The sequence below is a fragment of the Mus caroli genome, unplaced genomic scaffold (assembly GCF_978045245.1).
Source record: "Mus caroli unplaced genomic scaffold, Mus_caroli_1 scaffold_8, whole genome shotgun sequence".
Taxonomy (NCBI): domain Eukaryota; kingdom Metazoa; phylum Chordata; class Mammalia; order Rodentia; family Muridae; genus Mus; species Mus caroli.
In genome coordinates, this window is record NW_028227263.1 from 67852287 (window position 1) to 67874401 (window position 22115).

Here is a 22115-nt window from a genome sequence, read left to right on the forward strand (position 1 = left end):
GTTACCCCGATTTACCCCATTGATTAAAGAACTTAATATGTGTAAGGTCAGAGGAAGGTGGGCAAAGTGGGTTTGGTGTATGATGGGACGTTGGGCTGGTCAGGGGGTCAGAGTAAAAACATTTAAAAGATCGTGAGACACAGTTTAGAAAGTCAAGGACTTGGGGTAGAAGAATGAGACAGAAAATCATCTGGAGATGAGACATGTCACTGGGTCCTGAGCATAAGTGGTAAGGGACCATCCCTACTATATAACCTAGGGCTCCACCTGTCATCAGGCCCCTCCAGTCCCAGGATAGACAGCGCCAGGTGAATGGAGGCCAGAGCCAGCTGGCAGGCAGAGTGCAGCTTTAGATAGACCAGAGGCAGCCTTGACGCTGTACCCATTGGCCAGTCTCGGGACATTTCCATCTGGGCCCTCCGAGCAGGTGCTGACTTGGAATCCTTCTCCTTCCCCAGTCTTGTCCAGAGAGTCCCCTCAGGACAGCTGGGAATAAGGAGCTGGCCCCTTGCAAGATGCAGGCTTTCCCATGGGTTTAGTACCCCTGGGTAACAAGCTAGGCTTCAGGGCATCCAAGCGTCTCAGCCTGAGGCAGGAAATTTAGTCAGAGCAGTCCTTTAAGAATCTAGGTTTGTCCTGCCTTTCAAAAGAACTTGAAGCCACTGAAAGAATGGTGGGCTTTGAGTTGGAGAGCTTGGAGCCATCTTGGGCCTGGGCCAGCTCTCAGCCCCTTTCTGAAACTAAGACTAGCAGTCCCTGACCAGCACCCAAGCTTTTTAAAGTTTTCCCCACCACTGGACTTCCAGTCTTCAGGGCAGCCTTATTAGGCTGATGGTTCATGACTGCCACCTAGTGGTTATCGACTGCCAGATGGGGCAGATGAACCCCGTGATTTTGGAAGTTCATAGGAAACAATAGAGCAGTAAGCATGGGGGTGAGGAGCGGACCTAGAGAATATAAACTGCACTCTCCAATCCTGGGAGGAAGTCCCCAAGTTCCCTGAGCTCAGGATCACAGATGGCAGGCATTGCCACAGTAAAACACCTCAGGTTTGTGGTGAGGTAGGACCAGATGTGAATCCCTCAGACCCTAACTTTATCTGTTGTACTGTGTTTTGTGTTGTGTCGAGACAGGGTATTGTTAAGGCCTAGGTAACTTTTACCTGTCTGACCTGCCATGTGTGCTGTTACTCGTGGCACAAGGAAACGTTCTGCTGTGCTGCTACTCGGAAACTTTCTCATGCTCTGCTTGTTTGCAGATTCTGTTCTGTTCTTTGGTGTTCCTGGAAACCAAATCGCAACAGAAGTCAGCTAGAACGGCTTTGTATAGTTAGCCACAATGATCTTGGACCCGAACCAACCACCAGGCAGCACTTCCTGCACCTATGTATAAGCCTTTATGGCTTCTTGTCTTTATTTTTTTTTTTAATATTTTTATTACATATTTTCCTCAATTACATATCCAATACTATCCCAAAAGTCCCCCATAGTGCCCCCCACTTCCCTACCCACCCATTCCCATTCTTTTGGCCCTGGCATTCCCCTATATTGGGGCATATAAAGTTTGCAAGTCCAATGGGCCTCTCTTTCCATTGATGGCCGACTAGGCCATCTTTCGATACATATGCAGCTAGAGACAAGAGCTCCTGGGTTCTGGTTAGTACATCATGTTGTTCCAACAATAGGGTTGCAGATCCCTTTAGCTCCTTGGGTACTTTCTCTAGCTTCTCCATTGGGAGCCCTGTGATACATCCAATAGCTGACTGTGAACATCCACTCCTGTGTTTGCTAGGCCCCGGCATCGTCTCACAAGAGACAGCTATATTTGGGTCCTTTCAGCAAAATCTTGCTAGTGTATGCAATGGTGTCAGCGTTTAAAAGCTGATTATGGGACGGATCCCTGGATACAGCAGTCTCTAAATGGTCCATCCTTTCATCACAGCTATGAACTTTGTCTCTGTAACTCCTTCCCTGGGTGTTTTGTTCCCAATTCTAAGAAGGTGCACAGTGTCCACATTTTTGTCTTCATTCTTCTTGAGTTTCATGCGTTTATCAAATTGTATCTTATATCTTGGGTATCCTAAGTTTTGGGCTAATATCCACTTATCAATGAATACATATTGTGTGAGTTCTTTTGTGATTGTGTTACTTCACTCAAGATGATGCCCTCCAGGTCCATCCATTTGGCTATGAATTTCATAAATTCATTCTTTTTAATAGCTGAGTAGTACTCCATTGTGTAAATGTACCATAATTTCTGTATCCATTCCTCTGTTGAGGGACATCTGGGTTCTTTCCAGCTTCTGGCTATTATAAATAGGGCTGCTATGAACATAGTGGAGCATGTGTCCTTTTTACCGGTTGGGACATCTTCTGGATATATGCCCAGGAGAGGTATTGCTGGATCCTCCGGTAGTACTATGTCCAATTTTCTGAGGAACCGCCAGACTGATTTCCAGAGTGGTTGTACAAGCTTGCAATCCCACCAACAATGGAGGAGTGTTCCTCTTTCTCCACATCCTCGCCAGCATCTGCTGTCACCTGAATTTTTGATCTTAGCCATTCTGACTGGTGTGAGGTGGAATCTCAGGGTTGTCTTGATTTGCATTTCCCTGATGATTAAGGATGTTGAACATTTTTTCAGGTGCTTCTCTGCCATTCGGTATTCCTCAGGTGAGAATTCTTTGTTCAGTTCTGAGCCCCATTTTTTAATGGGGTTATTTGACTTTCTGGAGTCCACCTTCTTGAGTTCTTTATATATATTGGATATTAGTCCCTTATCTGATTTAGGATAGGTGAAGATCCTTTCCCAATCTGTTGGTGTTTTTTTTGTCTTATTGATGGTGTCTTTAGCCTTGCAGAAGCTTTGTAGTTTCATGAGGTCCCACTTGTCAATTCTCGATCTTACAGCACAAGCCATTACTGTTCTATTCAGGAATTTTTCCCCTGTGCCCATGTCTTCAAGGCTTTTCCCCACTTTCTCCTCTATAAGTTTCAGTGTCTCTGGTTTTATGTGAAGTTCCTTGATCCACTTAGACTTGACCTTAGTACAAGGAGATAGGAATGGATCGATTCGCATTCTTCTACATGTTAACAACCAGTTGTGCCAGCACCATTTGTTGAAAATGCTGTCTTTCTTCCACTGGATGTTTTTAGCTCCCTTGTCAAAGATCAAGTGACCATAGGTGTGTGGGTTCATTTCTGGGTCTTCAATTCTATTCCATTGGTCTATTTGTCTGTCACTATACCAGTACCATGCAGTTTTTATCACAATTGCTCTGTAGTAGAGCTTTAGGTCCGGCATGGTGATTCCACCAGAGGTTCTTTTATCCTTGAGAAGAGTTTTTGCTATCCTAGGTTTTTTGTTATTCCAGATGAATTTGCAGATTGAACTTTCTAATTCGTTGAAGAATTGATTTGGAATTTTGATGGGGATTGCATTGAATCTGTAGATTGCTTTTGGCAAGATAGCCATTTTTACAATGTTGATCCTGCCAATCTATGAGCATGGGAGATCTTTCCATCTTCTGAGATCTTCTATAATTTCTTTCTTCAGAGACTTGAAGTTTTTATTATACAGATCTTTCACTTCCTTAGTTAGAGTCACGCCAAGATATTTTATATTATTTGTGACTATTGAGAAGGGTGTTGTTTCCCTAATTTCTTTCTCAGCCTGTTTATTCTTTGTGTAGAGAAAGGCCATTGATTTGTTTGAGTTAATTTTATATCCAGCTACTTCACCGAAGCTGTTTATCAGGCTTAGGAGTTCTCTGGTGGAATTTTTAGGGTCACTTATATATACTATCATATCATCTGCAAAAAGTGATATTTTGACTTCATCTTTTCCAATTTGTATCCCTTTGATCTCCTTTTGTTGTCGAATTGCTCTGGCTAGGACTTCAAGTACAATGTTGAATAGGTATGGAGAAAGTGGACAGCCTTGTCTAGTCCCTGATTTTAGAGGGATTGCTTCAAGCTTCTCACCATTTACTTTGATGTTGGCTACTGGTTTGCTGTAGATTGCTTTTATCATGTTTAGGTATGGGCCTTGAATTCCTGATCTTTCCAAGACTTTTATCATGAATGGGTGTTGGATCTTGTCAAATGCTTTTTCCGCATCTAACGAGATGACCATGTGGTTTTTGTCTTTGAGTTTGTTTATATACTGGATTACGTTGATGGATTTCCGTATATTGAACCATCCCTGCATCCCTGGGATGAAACCTACTTGGTCAGGATGGATGATTGTTTTGATGTGTTCTTGGATTCGGTTAGCAAGAACTTTATTGAGGATTTTTGCATCAATATTCATAAGGGATATTGGTCTGAAGTTTTCTATCTTTGTTGGGTCTTTTTGTGGTTTAGGTATCAGAGTAATTGTGGCTTCATAGAATGAGTTGGGTAGAGTACCTTCTGTTTCTATTTTGTGGAATAGTTTGTGAAGAACTGGGATTAGATCTTCTTTGAAGGTCTGATAGAACTCTGCACTAAACCCATCTGGTCCTGGGCTTTTTTTAGTTGGGAGACTATTAATGACTGCTTCTATTTCTTTGGGGGATATAGGGCTGTTTAGATCATTAACCTGATCTTGATTCAACTTTGGTACCTGGTATCTGTCTAGGAACTTATCCATTTCATCCAGGTTCTCCAGTTTTGTTGAGTATAGCCTTTGGTAGAAGGATCTGATGGTGTTTTGGATGTCTTCAGGATCTGTTGTTATGTCTCCTTTTTCATTTCTGATTTTGTTAATTAGGATGCTTTCCCTGTGCCCTCTAGTGAGTCTGGCTAAGGGTTTATCTATCTTGTTGATTTTCTCAAAGAACCAGCTCCTTGATTGGTTGATTCTTTGAATAGTTTTTCTTGTTTCCACTTGGTTGATTTCACCCCTGAGTTTGATTATTTCCTGCCGTCTGCTCCTCTTGGGTGAATTTGCTTCCTTTTGTTCTAGTGCTTTTAGGTGTGTTGTCAAGCTGCTAATGTGTGCTCTCTCTAGTTTCCTTTTGTAGGCACTCAGAGCTATGAGTTTTCCTCTTAGAAATGCTTTCATTGCGTCCCATAAGTTTGGGAATGTTGTGGCTTCATTTTCATTGAACTCTAAAAAGTCCTTAATTTCTTTCTTTATTCCTTCCTTGACCAAGGTATCATTGAGAAGAGTGTTGTTCAGTTTCCACGTGAAGGTTGGCTTTCTATTATTTATTTTGTTATTGAAGATCAGCCTTAGTCCATGGTGATCTGATAGGATGCATGGGACAATTTCAATATTTTTATATCTGTTGAGGCCTGCTTTGTGACCAATTATGTGGTCAATTTTGGAGAAGGTACCATGAGGTGCTGAGAAGAAGGTATATCCTTTTGTTTTAGGATAGAATGTTCTGTAGATATCTGCCACATCCATTTGATTCATAATTTCTCTTAGTTTCACTGTGTCCCTGTTTAGTTTCTGTTTCCATGATCTGTCCATTGGTGAAAGTGGTGTGTTGAAGTCTCCCACTATTATTGTATGAGGTGCAATGTGTGCTTTGAGCTTTACTAAAGTTTCTTTAATGAATGTGGCTGCCTTTGTATTTGGAGCATAGATATTCAGGATTGATAGTTCCTCTTGGAGGATTTTACCTTTGATGAGTATGAAGTGTCCCTCCCTGTCTTTTTTAATGACTTTGGGTTGGAAGTCAATCTTATCAGATATTAGAATGGCTACTCCAGCTTGTTTCTTCATGCCATTTGCTTGGAAAATTGTTTTCCAGCCTTTCATTCTGAGGTAGTGTCTATCCTTTTCTCTGAGATGAGTTTCCTGTAAGCAGCAAAATGTTGGGTCTTGTTTGTGTAGCCAGTTTGTTAGTCTATGTCTTTTTATCGGGGAGTTGAGTCCATTGATATTAAGAGATATTAAGGAAAAGTAATTGTTGTTTCCTGTTATTTTTGTTGTTAAAGTTGGCATTTTGTTCTTGTGGCTGTCTTCTTTTAGGTTTGTTGAGGGATTACCTTCTTGTTGTTTCTAGGGCGTGGTTCCTGTCCTTGTATTGGTTTTTTTCTGTTATTATCCTTTGAAGGGCTGGATTCGTGGAGAGATAATGTGTGAATTTGGTTTTGTCGTGGAATACTTTGGTTTCTCCATCTATGTTAATTGAGAGTTTGGCTGGGTATAGTAGCCTGGGCTGGAATTTGTGTTCTTTTAGTGTCTGTATAATATCCGTCCAGGATCTTCTGGCTTTCATAGTCTCTGGTGAAAAATCTGGTGTAATTCTGATAGGCTTGCCTTTATATGTTACTTGGCCTTTTTCTCTTACTGCTTTTAGTATTCTATCTTTATTTAGAGCATTTGTTGCTCTGATTATTATGTGTCGGGAGGTATTTCTTTTCTGGTCCAGTCTATTTGGAGTTCTGTAGGCTTCTTGTATGTTCATGGGCATCTCTTTCTTTAGATTTGGGAAGTTTTCTTCTATAATTTTGTTGAAGATGTTTGCTGGTCCTTTGAGTTGAAAATCTTCATTCTCATCCACTCCTATTATCCGTAGGTTTGGTCTTCTCATTGTGTCCTGTATTTCTTGGATGTTTTGAGTTAGGATCTTTTTGCATTTTACATTTTCCTTGATTGTTGTGCCGATGTTCTCTATGGAATCTTCTGCACCTGAGATTCTCTCTTCCATCTCTTGTATTCTGTTGCTGATGCTCGTATCTATGGTTCCAGATTTCTTTCCTAGGGTTTCTATCTCCAGTGTTGCCTCATTTTGGGTTTTCTTTATTGTGTCTACTTCCCTTTTTAGGTCTAGTATGGTTTTGTTCATTTCCATCATCTGTTTGGATGTGTTTTCCTGTTTTTCATTAAGGACTTCTACCTGTTTGATTATGTTATCGTGTTTTTCTTTAAGGATTTGTAACTCTTTAGCAGTGTTCTCCTGCAATTCTTTAAGGGATTTTTGTGCTTCCTCTTTATTGTCTTCTGCCTGTTTAGCAGTGTTCTCCTGCATTTCTTTAAGTGTGTTATTAAAGTCCTTCTTGAAGTTCTCTATCATCATCAGGAGATATGCTTTTAAATCCGTTTCTAGCTTTTCCGGTGTGTTGGGGTGCCCTGGACTGGGCGAAGTGGGGGTGCTGGGTTCTGATGATGGTGAGTGGTCTTGGTTTCTGTTAGTAAGATTATTACGTTTACCTTTCGCCATCTGGTAATCTCTGGGGTTACTTGTTATCGTTGTCACTGTTTAAAGATTGGAGCAGAAGCTGTGTTCCACTCACCAGCAGTCTCTAAATCCTGCGGCGGGGTCGTGGGTAGCTGAAGGTACCCCGGTGCTGGTCCAGCAGGAAGAGGCCTGTGGTCCTACTCAGGCCGTTTTTCTGCTTCCCTAACTACTGCAGTCTCTGGTCCCGCGCGCAATTGGATTGGAGCAGAAGCTGTGTTCCACTCTCCAGAAGTCTTAAGATCCTGTGGTGGGTGTTGTGGGTAGCTGGTGAGTGTCAGCCGACCCTGCGCCCCAGCTGCCCCGGTGCTTTTCTGACCGGAAGAGGGTTGTGGCCCTATGTAGGCCGGATTTCTCTCTCCCCAACCAGAGCAGTCTCAGGTCCCGCGTGATTGGACTGGAGCAGAAGCTGTGTTCCACTCACCAGCAGTCCCAAAATCCTGCGGCGGGGGTCGTGGGTAGCTGGCGGGTGTCAGGCAACCCTGCGCTCCCGCTACCCTGGTGCTGATCCGGCCGGATGAGGCCTGTGGCCCTACTCAGGCCGGTTTCTGCTTCCCTAACTAATGCAGTCTCAGGTCCCGCGCAATTGGATTGGAGCAGAAGCTGTGTTCCACTCACCAGCAGTCCCAAAATCCTGCGGCGGGGGTCGTGGGTAGCTGGCGGGTGTCAGGCAACCCTGCGCACCCGCTACCCCGGAGCTGATCCAGCCGGATGAGGCCTGTCGCTTCTTGTCTTTATAAGCTGCCCCTGGGACGATGGACCCCAGCATAAGAGAGACACCAGCACCAATATAAGAAACTTCCAGTTAGAGTAGGAGTCAAAGTTTAAATTCCCAAGGCCTCCCTGGGAACTGACATCCTACTTGGCAGAAAGAGACCTCTATATGAGTAACTGGCATCCTGGTTGGTGAGTTAAGACATGAATGTTAGGCAAGGCAGGTCCCCTGCCACAGTTGAACACCCCAATTAACAACAGGATAAATATACAACAAAGTTGTGTTCCTAAGGAAATCCCCTGTCCCTAAATCCTGATTGGTGGAATAACTTGGCACAGATATTTGTGGATTTCAAGTCTTTTTTTTTTTTTTTTTTTTTTTTTTTTTTGGTTTTTCGAGGCAGGGTTTCTCTGTATAGCTCTGGCTGTCCTGGAACTCACTTTGCAGACCAGGCTGGCCTCGAACTCAGAAATCCGCCTGCCTCTGCCTCCCGAGTGCTGGGATTAAAGGCGTGCACCACCACGCCCGGCTGGATTTCAAGTCTTAAAAGATCTGTAGGATCCTGGCTCATGGTTGCAGCCAGCTCCTGAGTCTGGTCTGTGCCCTTGATCGATCAGTCCTGGGGTGAACGTTCAATAAACGATCCCTGACTGACTGAGACTGGTGTTCCTATGGTTTGTGAGCGACTCCTGGACCCCAACAGGTATGAAGTGGGCTAAGCTAACTTCAAATCTGCTGTGTAGCCAATGGTGACTTTGAACTTCTGAGCTTTCTGCCTCAGCCTCCTGTGTGCGGAGATTCCAGATATACAGTACCATGCCTGGTTGATGTGGTCCTGGGGATCAATGCCAGGGCCTTGCTCATGCCACATCCACAAACTAGCCATATCCTCAGTACTCCTCCCACGAGGCCCTCATCTTGGAACCAAGACTACTTAGGATCCAACCTGTAGGGCCTCAGACCTCCCTCTGCATGGGCACTGCAGGCAGAAGAAGCCAGAAAGGTGATCAAGCCTCCTGGGCTGAGGCCGGCTGTCAACTGTGACTGCGTATTGCACTTGCCTGTCACTCAAGCAGTCCTTTTCAAAGCCAGGACCCTCTGGGATGGAAATGCCAAGCATGTGGTAAGGAGGTCTCTGCCCATTAGAGTCAGGGGCAGCTTACTGTTCTCACCCATGTGTTCCACTGCAGATCTACTAATCCAGGACCCGACTCCTGTAGTCGGGTCACATGGGATGTCTGTTTTGTTTTGTTTTGTTTTGTTTTGTTTTGTTTTGTTTTGAAGCTCCATGTGTGAGCCTGGTCCTCTGCAGTGTGAAGCCATGAGGTGCTTTCTGAGGGACCCTGGGACTTGAGTACAGAGTGCTCACACTCAGTATGCAGCCGGTACTGAGTGTCCCCAGTAGCTTCCCGTTCTACTGGTCTGGGTTGGAGCCTCTGTTAGGTAGTTAGATATTAACAGGCTTGGAAAGCTTAGGCGCTGGAGCCTGCCGCATAGTCTGCAGCCTATAAAACAAAGGACAGGGACTTCTGGGTATCAGTGGTCACATGGTTGGGACCCCCTTGGACAGCCTGAAGTAACTATTTGAAATGGCTCCACAGAGTCCTGAAGTTCATGAAAAGGGGAGCCTTCTAGTAAGGAAGGAAAAACCGCATTATTCCAGACACACACCACTGAGCCTCCTCCTGGAAATCAGAGCAAGCTGCTTCAAAGAGAAACACCGTGGACTGGAACAGAGGCCTCAAAGGAACGCCAGGGTTTTGTTCTTGGGATTGTAGAAGTGACGCCAAGCCTGCCTGGTGTGTAGGTCCAGTCACTGGTCTCTTTGACCATTGTCTGCCCCCACCCCCTTGATGGCACTTGCTTTGCAATAAATTCTGTCTTCTACCCGGCCCTTTGTGGTTCGTATTTGAATTCTTACCCTGGAAATCATGAGGGTTAGAGATGGGAGTCCAGGTGAAGATTCTGGCAACAACCCAAGAAATGCTGACAGTCACTGACACTTGGCATCTGCTTCCAAGAAGACATGGTGCTAGTAGTTAGGAGAGGGAGTGGAGGACAGGAGAGTTGGGTTGCTTGCTGATGGTCACACGGCTACTAAGGGGCAACACTGGCCTCCTGACCTAGTTCCCTCAGACTCCAGACTTTCTGCCTCTGCTTCAACACCAATCTCGCAGTGAGATGGGTGGACCCCAGTGCCCCACCCTGTAAATGTAACAGGAACAGGGCAGTGGGGGCTTACGACTCCTGTTACTCAGATTCCAAAGTGGTCTCCTTGAATGGACAGGATTCAGGATGCTAAGGAAAGCCAGCGGCATAGGCTTACAATCCCAGCTAGTAGCTAGAGCGAGGCAGAGGGATTGCAAGTTCAAGGCCAACCTGGGCAATTTAGAAGTAAAAATTAAAATAAAAAAAATAAAATAATAAAAGGAGGGGTGAGGTGGGGGATGGGTGTAGCCCAGTGCTACAGTGCTAGTACTTGAGATATAACGCATACAAGGCCCTGGGTTCAAGTCACAGTACTGGGGAAAAAAAAGAAGGGAGAAAGGGACACAAGGTGGGGCAAGGCGGAGTGGTAGATTTAGGTATTTGTCATTACACGTGACCTGAGCTTGATCCTTGGGACCCATGGGGTAGAGGAGCAGAGAACTGACTCCCAAGGGTGGTGCTCTAAGCTCCATGCATGGACCATGGCATGGGTATGCATGCCGGTGCACATGGGAGGGAGGGAAGAAGGGAGGGAAGGAGGAAAGGAGGGAGGGAGGGAGGAGGAAGGGAAAGAGGGAGGAAGGGAGGGAGGAAAGAAGGGGGCAAGGAGAGACAGGAGGAGGAGAAAGGGCAACCAGATAGAATGAGGAAGGGCTCCATACTGGCTAGGACACATCATGAAGGAGGATGTAAGGCTAACTGTTTTTCTAGTTCTAACTCCCCTATGGTTTTATGTTTTGGTGGTGGACGGTGCATAAAAAAATATCACAGACGTATAAAATCTAAAGTAAAGATAAACAGCTTTTGTTCTAAGTGGCTACTCCAATTGTACACACATCCACTGAGTGGATCTTTGAATATGGTTAATTTGGGTGTGTTATTATTTTTTGCAACTTTTAAAATAAAGTTTAAATTTAAAAAAAAAATTCATGGCAAAATGTGGGGGAGGGAGGGGGAGAGGGCTGGGGATGTGGCTCAATGGCAGAGCTCTTGCCTAGCATCCATGAAGCCCTAGGTTCAGTCTCCAGAAGTAGGACGACATCAGCAAATGTCTCTGCACCTACACTGGCTGTGGTGCTCCACACCTGTCATGCCAGCACTAGGAGGCCGAGTCAGCACAGTCATGAGTTTGAGGTAGGCCTGGGCTCAAGAAGAGTCAGGAAAAGCACATCCTCCCGGTGCCCTCTTCACTGTGTACGAAATAAACCTGGGGAGGGGAGGGAAAGAGAACAGGGAGAAAGGAAGAAATGAAGGTGGAGTGAGGGACAAAGGGGTGGAGGAAGAGGCACCTGCCCATTTCCTGGGCAAAAGACAAGAGGTCCTGGTGGTGGGTAGTTAGACAAAATCAAAGCCATTTATTACTAAAGTTTTTTTTTTTTTTGTTCTGTTGTTGTTGTTGCCTCAAAGCAAGAGAGTTGCTGTAATGGGGGAGAGTTCTTGGTTTTACACATTGTGGTGGTGGTGGCAGTGGTTGTTAGAAACAGGTCTCATTCATGGAGAACTATGATCCTTCAGGAGTGACAGCTTCTGACCCTGGATGAGGATGAAGTTCAGTCTGACGTCCCAGGGCAAGGCAGCCCTCGCTGGGCTCTGAGTCGCTGAGAGATTTTGTAGAGCTCCATTGTGGCCCTGGCATCTTCCACAGAGCAGTGGCCCCGCCAGTTGTTCTGCAGACACAGGGAGAGCAGGAGCTAAGGGGCTGCCTCCCCAGTCCTGGAGCCGGCCGCTCAGTCTGTCCGCGTGTCCCTGAGGTCCCTGACTCGGGTTTGGGAGGGGTGTCAGCAGGTGACTAGAGCTGGACAGGGCAGAAATAACAGCGTGCGAGCGAGCAGAAGCAAGGCTCTCTGGGAGCAGTGGGCAAGCGAAGCAGCTCAGAGTTGGAAAAGGGTATCAGCAAGCGGAGACCAGCAATCCTGACCATTCCGACATAGAGCAGAAGATGAAGGATGTCAGTGCCTGGCAAGATGCATCCTCCAACCCCCAAGAGGCTGCCAGGCAGGACCTGGGAAACATGAGAAGGGCGAGGCGCTAAAACAGAAGCTCTTTGAAGAGGGAGCAGAGCACGCGGTGGAACTGGGTTCTGTATACTTTCCATTCAGGAAGAAATGACTGCCACCTGCCACATGCCACTGCTGTGCTAATAATCATTTGACCCATGGAACCTTCCTAAACTCCAAGAGCTACATCTGATCATCCTCAATTTTAGTAGTGGTGACACAGGCTCAAACACTGCAAATGTTATGGAGTGAGGGCTTATATCCACGAGCCACGCCAACTCCGGCAGCATCTTTCACCCCCCTGTGCTTTCCAGGCCTGGCTGTTGCAGTCTGGCCTGCATCTGGCTGCAGAGGGATCAGTAGGCCTGTTTCTCTGATGTCCGTCTGCTAAGGTGGCCTGCCTTTCCTCCCAAGGGCTCCTTTCCCACCACCCTCCAGACCAGGGGCTAGGAACACCTGCAGGGAGGCCCAGCTCAGGCAGGCTGCAGCATCCTATCCTATGGTGTCAATAAGCAGGTGGCTGTGGTGTCTCCTACTTCCCAAGGTGGCTCCAAAGACTTTCCCGGTCACCAACCCTCACTTGCCAGGCAAGGGAACTAAGGACAGGTTTCTGAAGCCTACTGCTTTGCTATCTGAGGTGGAAGCTACAGGTGGCTGGAGCATCTTCTGTGTGGGGTGGGAGGTGTCAGCCTTGAGAAGAGGGTAGTTCTGGCCTTGGTCCCAGTTTTAGACCCCTCCTGGGGCCTCAGGCAAGTCTCCAGCCTATCTGTGCCTGTTTCCTCTTCTGTAAAATGATCTGGGTACACCTGCTCCAAAGGCACGAGAAGTACACTAGTTCCCAGCATGCCCAAGGGCTGAGTACAGAGGGCCTTTCCCTTGCCTCGCTGTGGTGCTCATGCCCTTGAAGGGCAGCATCAGCACCTGACTGTGACAAGCCTGGGCCAGCTCTCATTGAGGCTGCTCTCCTCAGGCAGGAGCTGGAGGACAGGTTCTGAGGACATCAGTGAGGGGGGAGCTAGTGAGGAGAGTGAACCGGAGAACTAACACAGATGAGGAACAGAGCCTAAGAGGCCTGCAGACCAGGCTCAAGGTTTCCCAGGACAAGGCCTGAGCTGAGAGCTACAGAGGGTAGTAGGGAGGGACAGGTACACAGATATCCTTGTAGGGCTCCCGCGTCACCAGGCACACCAGGTCACCGCATGCCCCCAGGTTACAAGGAGAGCCAGGACCTTTATCCTAGGTCAGGAGACTGCAGACCAGCCAGGTTCAGGCCCACCCCTGCTTCCAACACAATCTCTACAAATACGGGATAGGGCTCCATGCCACTAGCCATTCACCCAGCCAAGTTAGCCCCACAGTCCAGGCCCTGGCTCATGGACCCTCTTGGACCCTCTCCGGCCCTCTCCTTTCTCTCTCTAGACCTCTGTGACTTTGGTCCTGTAAATGGTGCTGGGATTTACTCTCCTATCCTGTAGACCACCATTTTCCCCATCCCAGGGATACTATGCCCCACACCCATATTTTAAGGTTAGCCTCTGTGGCTGAGGGTAACCGGAAACTTCTGATCTTCCTGTTCTACCTCCCAAGTGCTAGAACTCAGGCACAGGCCATGCTTGGTTTATGTGGTGCTGGAGACTGAACATGGGGCTTTGCGCATGCTAGGAAAGCACTCTGCCAACTGAGTCATAACTCCCACTACCTCCTACCTTCTATTGGACAATGCTGGTGGCCTGCCCCTGGGAACCAAGAGCTCTTCCTAGACAGGGGTAAGGCGTGCTCACCTCCAGTGTCTGACACAGAGTCATAACAGCTGCGATACCAGTATTCAGAAGGCTGAGGGAGAAGGATTATGAATTTACCATCATAAAGCCACGTAGCCAGAGCCTACTGTAAGAGAACAAAGGCTGACTAGGGACGTAGTTCACAGTAGGGTACTTGCTCCACGTGTTAAGTTCAAAGCTCTGGGTCTGATTCCCCCAGTGCTGAAAAAAAAAAAATTAAAAAACGAAACACAACAAAAACAAAAACAGCTGAGCAGTGCTGGCATACACCTTTAAATCCCAGCCTCAGGAGGCAGAGACAGGCAGATCTCTGTGAGTTCGAGGCCAGCCTGATCTACAGAGAGAGTTCCAGGATAGCCAGGGCTACATAAAGAACCCTTGTCTTGAAAACCAAAGCCAAAACAAAAGAAACTTGTTGACCAGGAGGGCCCTTGTGTAGTGTTTGTCCCCCACCCAAGGCTCTTCTTTCTTGGGTGAGGGTGAGTCCCATGCCACATGCCAAGGAGGTGGCACCCAGGAACAGCACTGATTGATCCAGGGCAGGAACGCCCAGCTGTCAGGTCACTATAGCCATGGGAGGTGGCCAGCTTTCTGCCACTTCCCTGTGAGGAGGGCAGCTGCCATGGCATCAGTCTCATGATGCCCAGGGTTTAAACCAAGGAGTCTAAACCAGGGCTCTCTCCTTTTCCTTCCCTACGGGTGCTCCTGGTGCACCTCACAAAGAGGCTTTCTGAATTCCTTTCCCAGGCTCTGGTCTCCTGCAGGCAAAGACACATCACACATACAAGCGTCCAGTCTCTCGGGAGTGAAGGGAAGAGTCTTGGGGGTCACACGTCTGCACTGGGGATCCTCACGTGTTGGTGTGGTGTCCTGGAGGATGGATGAGGCCTAGAGCCAGCAGGCTGCAGAGGCTCCTTACCTGGAGCCAGCTTAGGAAGGTGGGACTGATCTGCCCTTGGGAGGAGTGGGAGTGTGGGGAGGAGGGAAAGGAAGATCCTCACTTTTAGAAGCAAGGAAGAAGAGAGAGGACTAAGGAAGAAAGGAGGAGGACTCCTTGCTTGGAGGAGTAGGAGAGGAAGGAGAAAGAGGAAGAGCAGGTCACTCCTCATCTGAGTGGGAAGAGGGAGAACGAGAGGGAGGAGGGAGAAGAGAGAGACAAGAAGGGTCATGGGGCCCGGAGGCTCCTCACCTGGATGTTCTTGTGTAGCAGGCGCTTACACAGCAGCCTCAGGGACACGCGGCTGTAGTACTGCAGCTTGGCCTCATGCCACAGCAGCCTGTCTGTGGACGTGTCATAGATGGTGTACTTGCTCATATCCTCCTTCAGGGCATTGAAGTCGTGCTTCAGGTCATGGCCCACCACCAGCTTGCCTTTCAGAAGCTGCAGGATCTGTCCAGAAAGACAGGTGGCCTCACACATGTCCACCCTGGGTGCTCCAGGTGGGGTACCTCCCCTTCCCCAGTCATGAAGCTAGCTGGCCACTCCTGGGGTCGCTAATTGGCCTTGGGCAAGTCTTCCTCCCTTACTGGAGGGAAGCAAGGTCCAAAGCCCTTCTCAAAGCAGTCTTAGTGTGTGAGGCTCCCTACCCTGGCCTGCTCCCATGGCTCATGGGATGGGGCCTACAAGGATAAACAGCACATAGCCTATGTCCTTTAATCTCCTTGGCAACTCCGCTGTGGCAGGGCAAGTAATGACCTCCCAAACGTTATATCCAGAACCCTCTGAGGAGAATCTGTGACTACATCCCTGGATCAGGGATGAGGGTGTGGGTAGGGCTAAGGTGCATGTGGAACTTAAAGTGTTAGCCAGATGGTAATATTTAAAGAGGGGGAATTTTCCACTGGGATTGTAGCCCAGCGGGAAAGTTATAAGATCCAATCCCTAACACTGGACAAAGAGGACGAGAGGGCTCCAGAACAGATCCCCATTAGCACAGGGCCCTTATTTTTGAAGACTAGGGGTACTTCATGAGGGGAAGTTGTGGGCTTTTGGTCATTCTGAATATGGAAGAAGGACTAAGGCCAAGGGGCTCCAGCACCCCCAGAAGCTGGTAAGGAGCTTTAGGAGCCAGCCTTGCAGACTCCGTTAGTCCCATTAGGCCCAGGTTGGACTTCTGAAATGAAGAACAGTAAGATAATAAGTCCACATTGTCTTAACATATTAAGTTGGTGGGTCTGTTCAGTGGCTACAAAAACTAGCTCCGTTAGGAAGGAGGCCAGACTCACCAGGATTCTACAAAAGAGAACAACGGAAACACACAGGAGCCAATGACTTTGCCCAAAGTGTCTCTGACCATTTTAAATATTTGCAAATTCTTTCATAGTCCTCTTTAAAGATTAATAACTAAGGCTGGAGTGTGGATCAACTGGCAGAGTGCTTGTCCTAGCATTGGAGGACCTAGAGTCTAGCCCATATAAACCGGTACCATGACACATGCTTGTAAACCCCAGAATTTGGGGCAGATAGAGGCAGGAGGATCAAAGCCAGCCTGAGCGATATGGGACCCTATCTTAACAGCAAGCAAACAAATGATGGGGAATGGAACTCCCGAGGCTGGGGAAGCCCTGAAGGAAAGTCATACACAGAAATAAGCCTAGAAAATCCTATACTGCAGGCAAATAAACTTACACATAGCTCCTGCCCACTGGCCCTGACACACTGCCCCTCTACCTATCCCTTCCAGAGCGCAGATGCACAAGTGTGACAACTGCTATTAGTGTTTGGGCAATCTGGGGGGGGGGTTGCTAAGCACCATCAGGGTACTGGGATTTCCACCCAGGGGGCAGTAGCAGAGCCTGGCTGCTTGTCACACAGCTGATGAGCAAGCCTGATCTATCTGGTGGCCCAGTGGGAGGATGGGCAGCCCTTAGAGTGCTCAGCCCCGTATCCTACATGTCTGGAAGACATGGACACAGGGCTAAAGGGTAAGAACCTCGGGCCTCAGTGGCCCAAGCACGTAGTCTGGGAACACAGTCTCCTTCAGCCCAGGAGCCTCTGGCCTCTGAGTCAGAGCCAGCTCAGCCTCAGAGCCTCATTTTGCAGGCTCACCAGAGCAGTGTGATGTAGAAGAGAGGGAACATCAGGTGGGACTCAATGTCCCCATCATAAGACCGGAAAGTTGGACCGGAAAGATGCCCCTAAAACAGCTGCAGATGGGAGCCTAAGGTTCTCTGTTGGTGGAGAGACTAACTTAGTTGAGGGCTGTGATAGGGAGACCCAGAGTCCTTCCCTCCCTCAAGTATGTGAGGAATTCCTCATGGAAGAGTCACAGACCACAGACCCTAGGAAGGAGCTGAGGAGGAAGGACAAATGTGCCTGCAGTCTCTGCTGACTTGACTCCTGCTCCTTCTTCACTTACCTCTGGCCTGGCTTCACCAAATGGCGTGGCCCTCACCATGTGCTGAGGCGTGACCCCACTGACTTGGGTTCTGTAGTCCGTGATCTCTCCCTCGGGCCGGATGTACTTGTCATACAGGACTGCGCCATGGATGTTCACAATGCTGCAGCGGGCGAGGCCGCTCACCCTTTGAGGCCCAAGCCCCACCATCTCACAGTCCATGGCCACCACCTCTGGGATGCCTGCCATGCTCCTTGGCAACCCTCAGAAAGCCCTGGAGGATGGGGAGGTGGGAGGTGGGGGAGAGCCAGGCTGTCAGTCAAGAACCAACAGCCCTCCAGGCATCCTGGGCCACCACCCTGTCAAACTACACCCTGAGCCCTGCCCATTATCTCCAGTGCCACCTGGCAACAGAAGCTGGCCTCTTGCCAGCCTTCAGCTTCTGTGTGCTATAGGTCCCAGAGCTTGCTGGTCCTGTCTGGCTGTCCCACTACAAAGCCCCCTCCCATTGCCTCTCAGTTTGGGCAGCTATGTGGTTGGTACCTGCTCTCACCTGTCTCAGTGCCCTGGGTTCTCTTCTGCCTCTCTGTTTCCACTTCTCAGCTACTTCAGTCACTTTGGGAAGTGACTCATCTCTAACTGGAGCCTGCCTGTTTTAGTTTCAGTTTCTGGTTCATTATCAAGGGAAGTTGAGGAGTGGGGGCAGGCCTTGTAGGCTGGGCTGTTCCATCTCCTCAAGGCTGGCAGGTAAGGGGGCTGGCAGGTTGAGTCAGGGCTGGTGGCCGCGTCAGGCTGTCCCTCCTCTGGCCCTGCCCTACTCCTCCCTTTCAGATGACGTGTCTGACGTCTGACGTGGACGGAGTGGATTGCAACATCTTTCTTTGCTTTTTTCACCCTCCACCCAGAGAATAAACATCTCCGGGATTGGAGCCTGGGGAATGTCCCACAACTTCTGAGACCTGCTGTCAGTGTACTACCCTGGGAGGTTTTCTGAGGACAGAGCAAGCAGTTCTTGAGACACTGGTACCATTAACTGGGAAGGGCAGCAAAAGGCTGGGGGAGGAGGAGGGTCTAGTCCTTGGTACCAGTTTGGTGCCTCATTGGGCAGAGACTCTACCTGAGAGAGTTGACAAACAGCAGCAGACCTTAAGAGGGCCTCAAGCCAGGCTGTTCTTCCTCCTGGGTTCTCGTCTCCTGGGCTGGAACTTAGAATCCTTAGAGTGATACCTATTATTAGGTCCAAAAGGGAAAATTCCGAGAACCCTCCCCAACCCCCTGAACTAAAGGGCAGGCCCACTGTCTTTGTCCAAAATGACTGTCTGGCCCTCAGCTCAAGCTGGACTATAGGATTTCTTGTGTATAGCTCAAAGTTCTCACGAAGCGTTGCTCAGAAACCTGTCAGAACAGTTCTGAGGTTCCACATGGCAGCCCATGCTAGCCTCTAGACTCCTTCGAGACATATTCACATGTACCTGTTCTGCACTAGCCTTCTGACCCCTCTCACCTCCCTGACTCCTCTGCTCTGCTAGCTCCCAGGCCCTTCCACCTCAGCCCTGCCCCGTTTTCTTTAAAACCAGCAATATCCCCACCCTACCCTCTGCCTCTCTTACTATTCTCTTCTCTAGCTCCCCACTCCTATTTTCTCTGCTCCTGAGAGATGGTCCTGCCCATGGGCAGGCAGTCTGCTGCTTTTCCTCTCTGCTCTGGACTCTTCTGGATGCCCCTGGCTGGTCTCTCATAGCGACAAGAAAACTCCTCCCCTGAATCACGGAGCCCCTGTTGCTTATTCCTAACATGCAGGGAACGTTCAGTATTCTAATAAACAAACTGAGGTATGCACGGATCAGAAACAGACTCAGCTTTCTAAGAGGGGAGCACTTGCAGAACACACCAGAGTGAGAGGCCAAAGGAAGAATATATATAGATCTGCATTCGCTTTGCCACTCGGGGGAGGTAAAACACAGAGGCGCTAGGCTACGTTCCTTTCTCTCCGCTGGGGTGTGGGGCTTGTGGGACATACCGCTCAGGGGAGAGGACATGAAACCTAGGACAGGGGCCCCAGTCCATTTTCACTGTGGTTCTCAAACTCCTGAGCATGGGAACCCCAAGAGTTGAAGGGATGAGGGTGGGGTGGGGCTAAAAACAGGGAATCCAGCTTAGCTTCAGACCTGCTTCGGGACTTGAGCACTGCTTTGTAGGACAAAGGCTTGCCCCCTGGGGCGGTCCTTGATGAAGGAAACTGTCCTTGCTTGTCCAAACTGTTTATTCACGGAGGATGTTAGGAATGCCTCATCGGCTTGTGGAAGGACCTCAGCTGTTGTCCCTAAGTGACTGATTGTCACAGTCCTCTCAATGGAGTGCCATGGTCCACTCCACTGGAGTCAGGAGTAGATTTAAATGCCTCAAATTCGAGAATTGCTGGGGTTCCTGATTCTTCTCCACCTTACCAGATTTTCTGTGTGGTGACACGGTCCACTATCCAACATAGTCTATATATGCCCAGATCTATAGAGAGTAACAGTTCTCGGCCCAGTGAGACATCACAAAGACTTGGATAAGAACTTCCAAGGGTGTAGTTCAGCTTGTCTAGCATGCAAGAAGCCCCACACTCGATGTCCAGTGCCGCACTAACCAGATATAGTGGTTTAGCATGTAATCCTGACACACCAGCTGATGGCCACAGGAAAATCAGGAGTTTCAAGACATCCTTAGTCACACAGCAAGTTCCAGACTAATCTGGACTCAGAGGCAGTTGTCATCTGTCCCTTCCAGTCTCTTTCACACCCTCCTTGAACTATGGCTTCTTCTGGTTTATACCCAAGCTCTGGCCTTGCTCTGGGCCTGTGTTTGGTGATTCTTCCCAGGCCCATAGGTCTCAGATGCCTCCTTCAGACCATGTTAACCATCCATCTCCCCTGGGCCAGGACCAGTGACTACCCTCTAGTGGTTCTCAACTGTCCTAATGCTACAACCATTTAATGCACTTCCTCATGTTGTGGTGACTCCCCCCTCCCCACACACACACACCATAAAATTATTTTTTGTTGCTACTTTGTAACTCTAATTTTGCATCTGCTATGAATTGTGACCCCTGTGAAAGGCTCATTTGACCCCCAAAGGGGTCACAACCCACAGGCTGAGAACCATCAGGCTAGAGGAACCAGTTAGGTTCCCACTCTAGAGCACTATGAGGGCACCTTCCCACATGTTCATGTCTCAGGGTTTGGCATTTGCTGCCCCGTTTGAAAAGTTGCTTTTCTGGGAGAAAAATTAAAAAAAAAAAAAAAAGTTTACCTTTTTACAAAAAAGTTCAACAAGCCAAAAAACAATTCCATCAGATTACAACTTGGGGACCAATGAATTTATTGGTCTTACTTATGGAGCCTGCGTGAGAGGCTACTTATAGAAGCCCGGAAGGACATCAAACACACACACTGGTAAGTCTTCATCTAGTGTGGATGGTGGTGGCATCCCTGTAGCTGCTTAGCTTGGCAGCAAGCTTCCCCTACTTATATACATTACCATTGCCTGAGCCCAGATCCCACGCAAGAAGGGCAGAACTGCATACAAATGGCTGAGGTAGCAGCTGAAATCTCAGACTCCCCCTGGGAGGGGCTATCAATAGTCAACGAGCATAACTGTAAACAGGCACCGCTGATCCAGAGATAAGAGGCGATTTTGTCCGAAGGCCAGGAGACTACACCTGCATCATCTGCTTGGCAGCTCCCCCTCCAGGCCTCTCTGTGTAAGCGCACCTCCTGCCCTCTTAATTTATAAAGCAGTCATAGTTTGTGACTTCCATTTGTCCTCTTGTGGTTCCTCAGAGCTGGGCTCAGCTCCCAGAACCCTACCTGAATTATGCTGAACGTTTGTCCAAGAATAGTGTTTTCTGCTGGATCCAGGTACTGGGTATTAACAGCCCTGAAGGGGGAAGCCCCGACCCCAGGTAGTGGGGCTCGTTTCCAGCTTCCCCTGACAGCATCAAACAGCAAGAGTCACTCTGGGCCAACTTGTCAGCCTTCCAAGGACACATCCCATCAGCTGCTCACCCATCATACCTGTAGCTCACAGGAGGCAGCTACTGGATGGCTTTTTCTAATCCCCACTGAGCCCGATCATGCACTATAGTTTTAGGCTTTTGTGAACATTAACTGTATTTAGCACTGTGCAAATGGCTTAAGAGTGGTTCACTGTCCAACCCTCTCCCACCTCCTGCCTCGCCATGTGGTCTTTTGCACATGTGTTTGTTTTCACATCATCCACTATAGGGGGCCCTCAGCAAAGCCCTGCAGACCAGCACCTTGCTTTCCAATCGCCATGGCTGTGATTTATCTAAGTCTTCATCAAGCACCTCCTTCAGGTATTTTGTTATAGAATACAAAACAGCCTTAAACAATTAACCACATCAGAGGCACTTCTCCCTAGAGGCAACCTGCCCTACAAGCTCAACGGTCTTAAAGGGAGGCCAAGGCAGGAGGATGACCACAAATTCCAAGACAACCTAGGTCAAATGGTATGACCCTTCCTCTAAAACTGAAATCCTTGTGAACTGTTGATGAGAATGGAAACTCAGTTACTGTGGGAAAGTGACAGTTCCTTGGTGTGGTGACACTGCTGCTTGACAAAGTTCTGGCATCCATGGACATTTCGGGTCACAGTTCTCCAGCATCCTGCTTCATCCTTGATGACCCTCGCTGTGTGTTATGGAGTTTCCTTTCGCGTCTTCCTTTGGGGAAGGCTGTTTGCAGTTTGGCAGAGGATGTGAATGTATACATGGCAGTCTCTAAACAAATGCATTCTTTGGAACAACTCTGTACCACAGTGGAACCATATAGCACGATAACTGCCCACTCCTACAAAGAATCTCCTCTGTGCCCTTGTTTGCACCAAGAAAGATGGCTC

At 48.3% G+C, this 22115-nt stretch overlaps 1 protein-coding gene across 3 annotated transcripts; it reads right to left on the minus strand.

Moving 5' to 3' along the window:
• Positions 1 to 11422: 11422 nt before the first annotated feature.
• Isg20 (interferon stimulated exonuclease gene 20) lies at positions 11423 to 18422 on the minus strand. Of its 3 annotated transcripts, none has more exons than XM_085841629.1 (4): positions 17767 to 18038; positions 17235 to 17487; positions 15065 to 15265; positions 11423 to 11764 (listed from the first exon to the last, which is right to left on the minus strand). In XM_085841629.1, exons 2-4 carry the CDS (start codon positions 17460 to 17462, stop codon positions 11648 to 11650), a joined length of 546 nt encoding a protein of 181 aa, XP_085697755.1. In that variant the 5' UTR covers positions 17463 to 17487; positions 17767 to 18038; the 3' UTR covers positions 11423 to 11647. The 3 variants fall into 3 exon arrangements, with proteins under 3 accessions (XP_085697755.1, XP_085697754.1, XP_085697753.1); XM_085841628.1 differs by lacking the exons at positions 11423 to 11764; positions 17767 to 18038 and adding exons at positions 13695 to 13927; positions 18331 to 18422; XM_085841627.1 differs by lacking the exon at positions 11423 to 11764 and adding an exon at positions 13704 to 13927 and having other exon boundaries at positions 17767 to 18044.
• Between the last annotated feature and the right edge of the window lie 3693 nt (positions 18423 to 22115).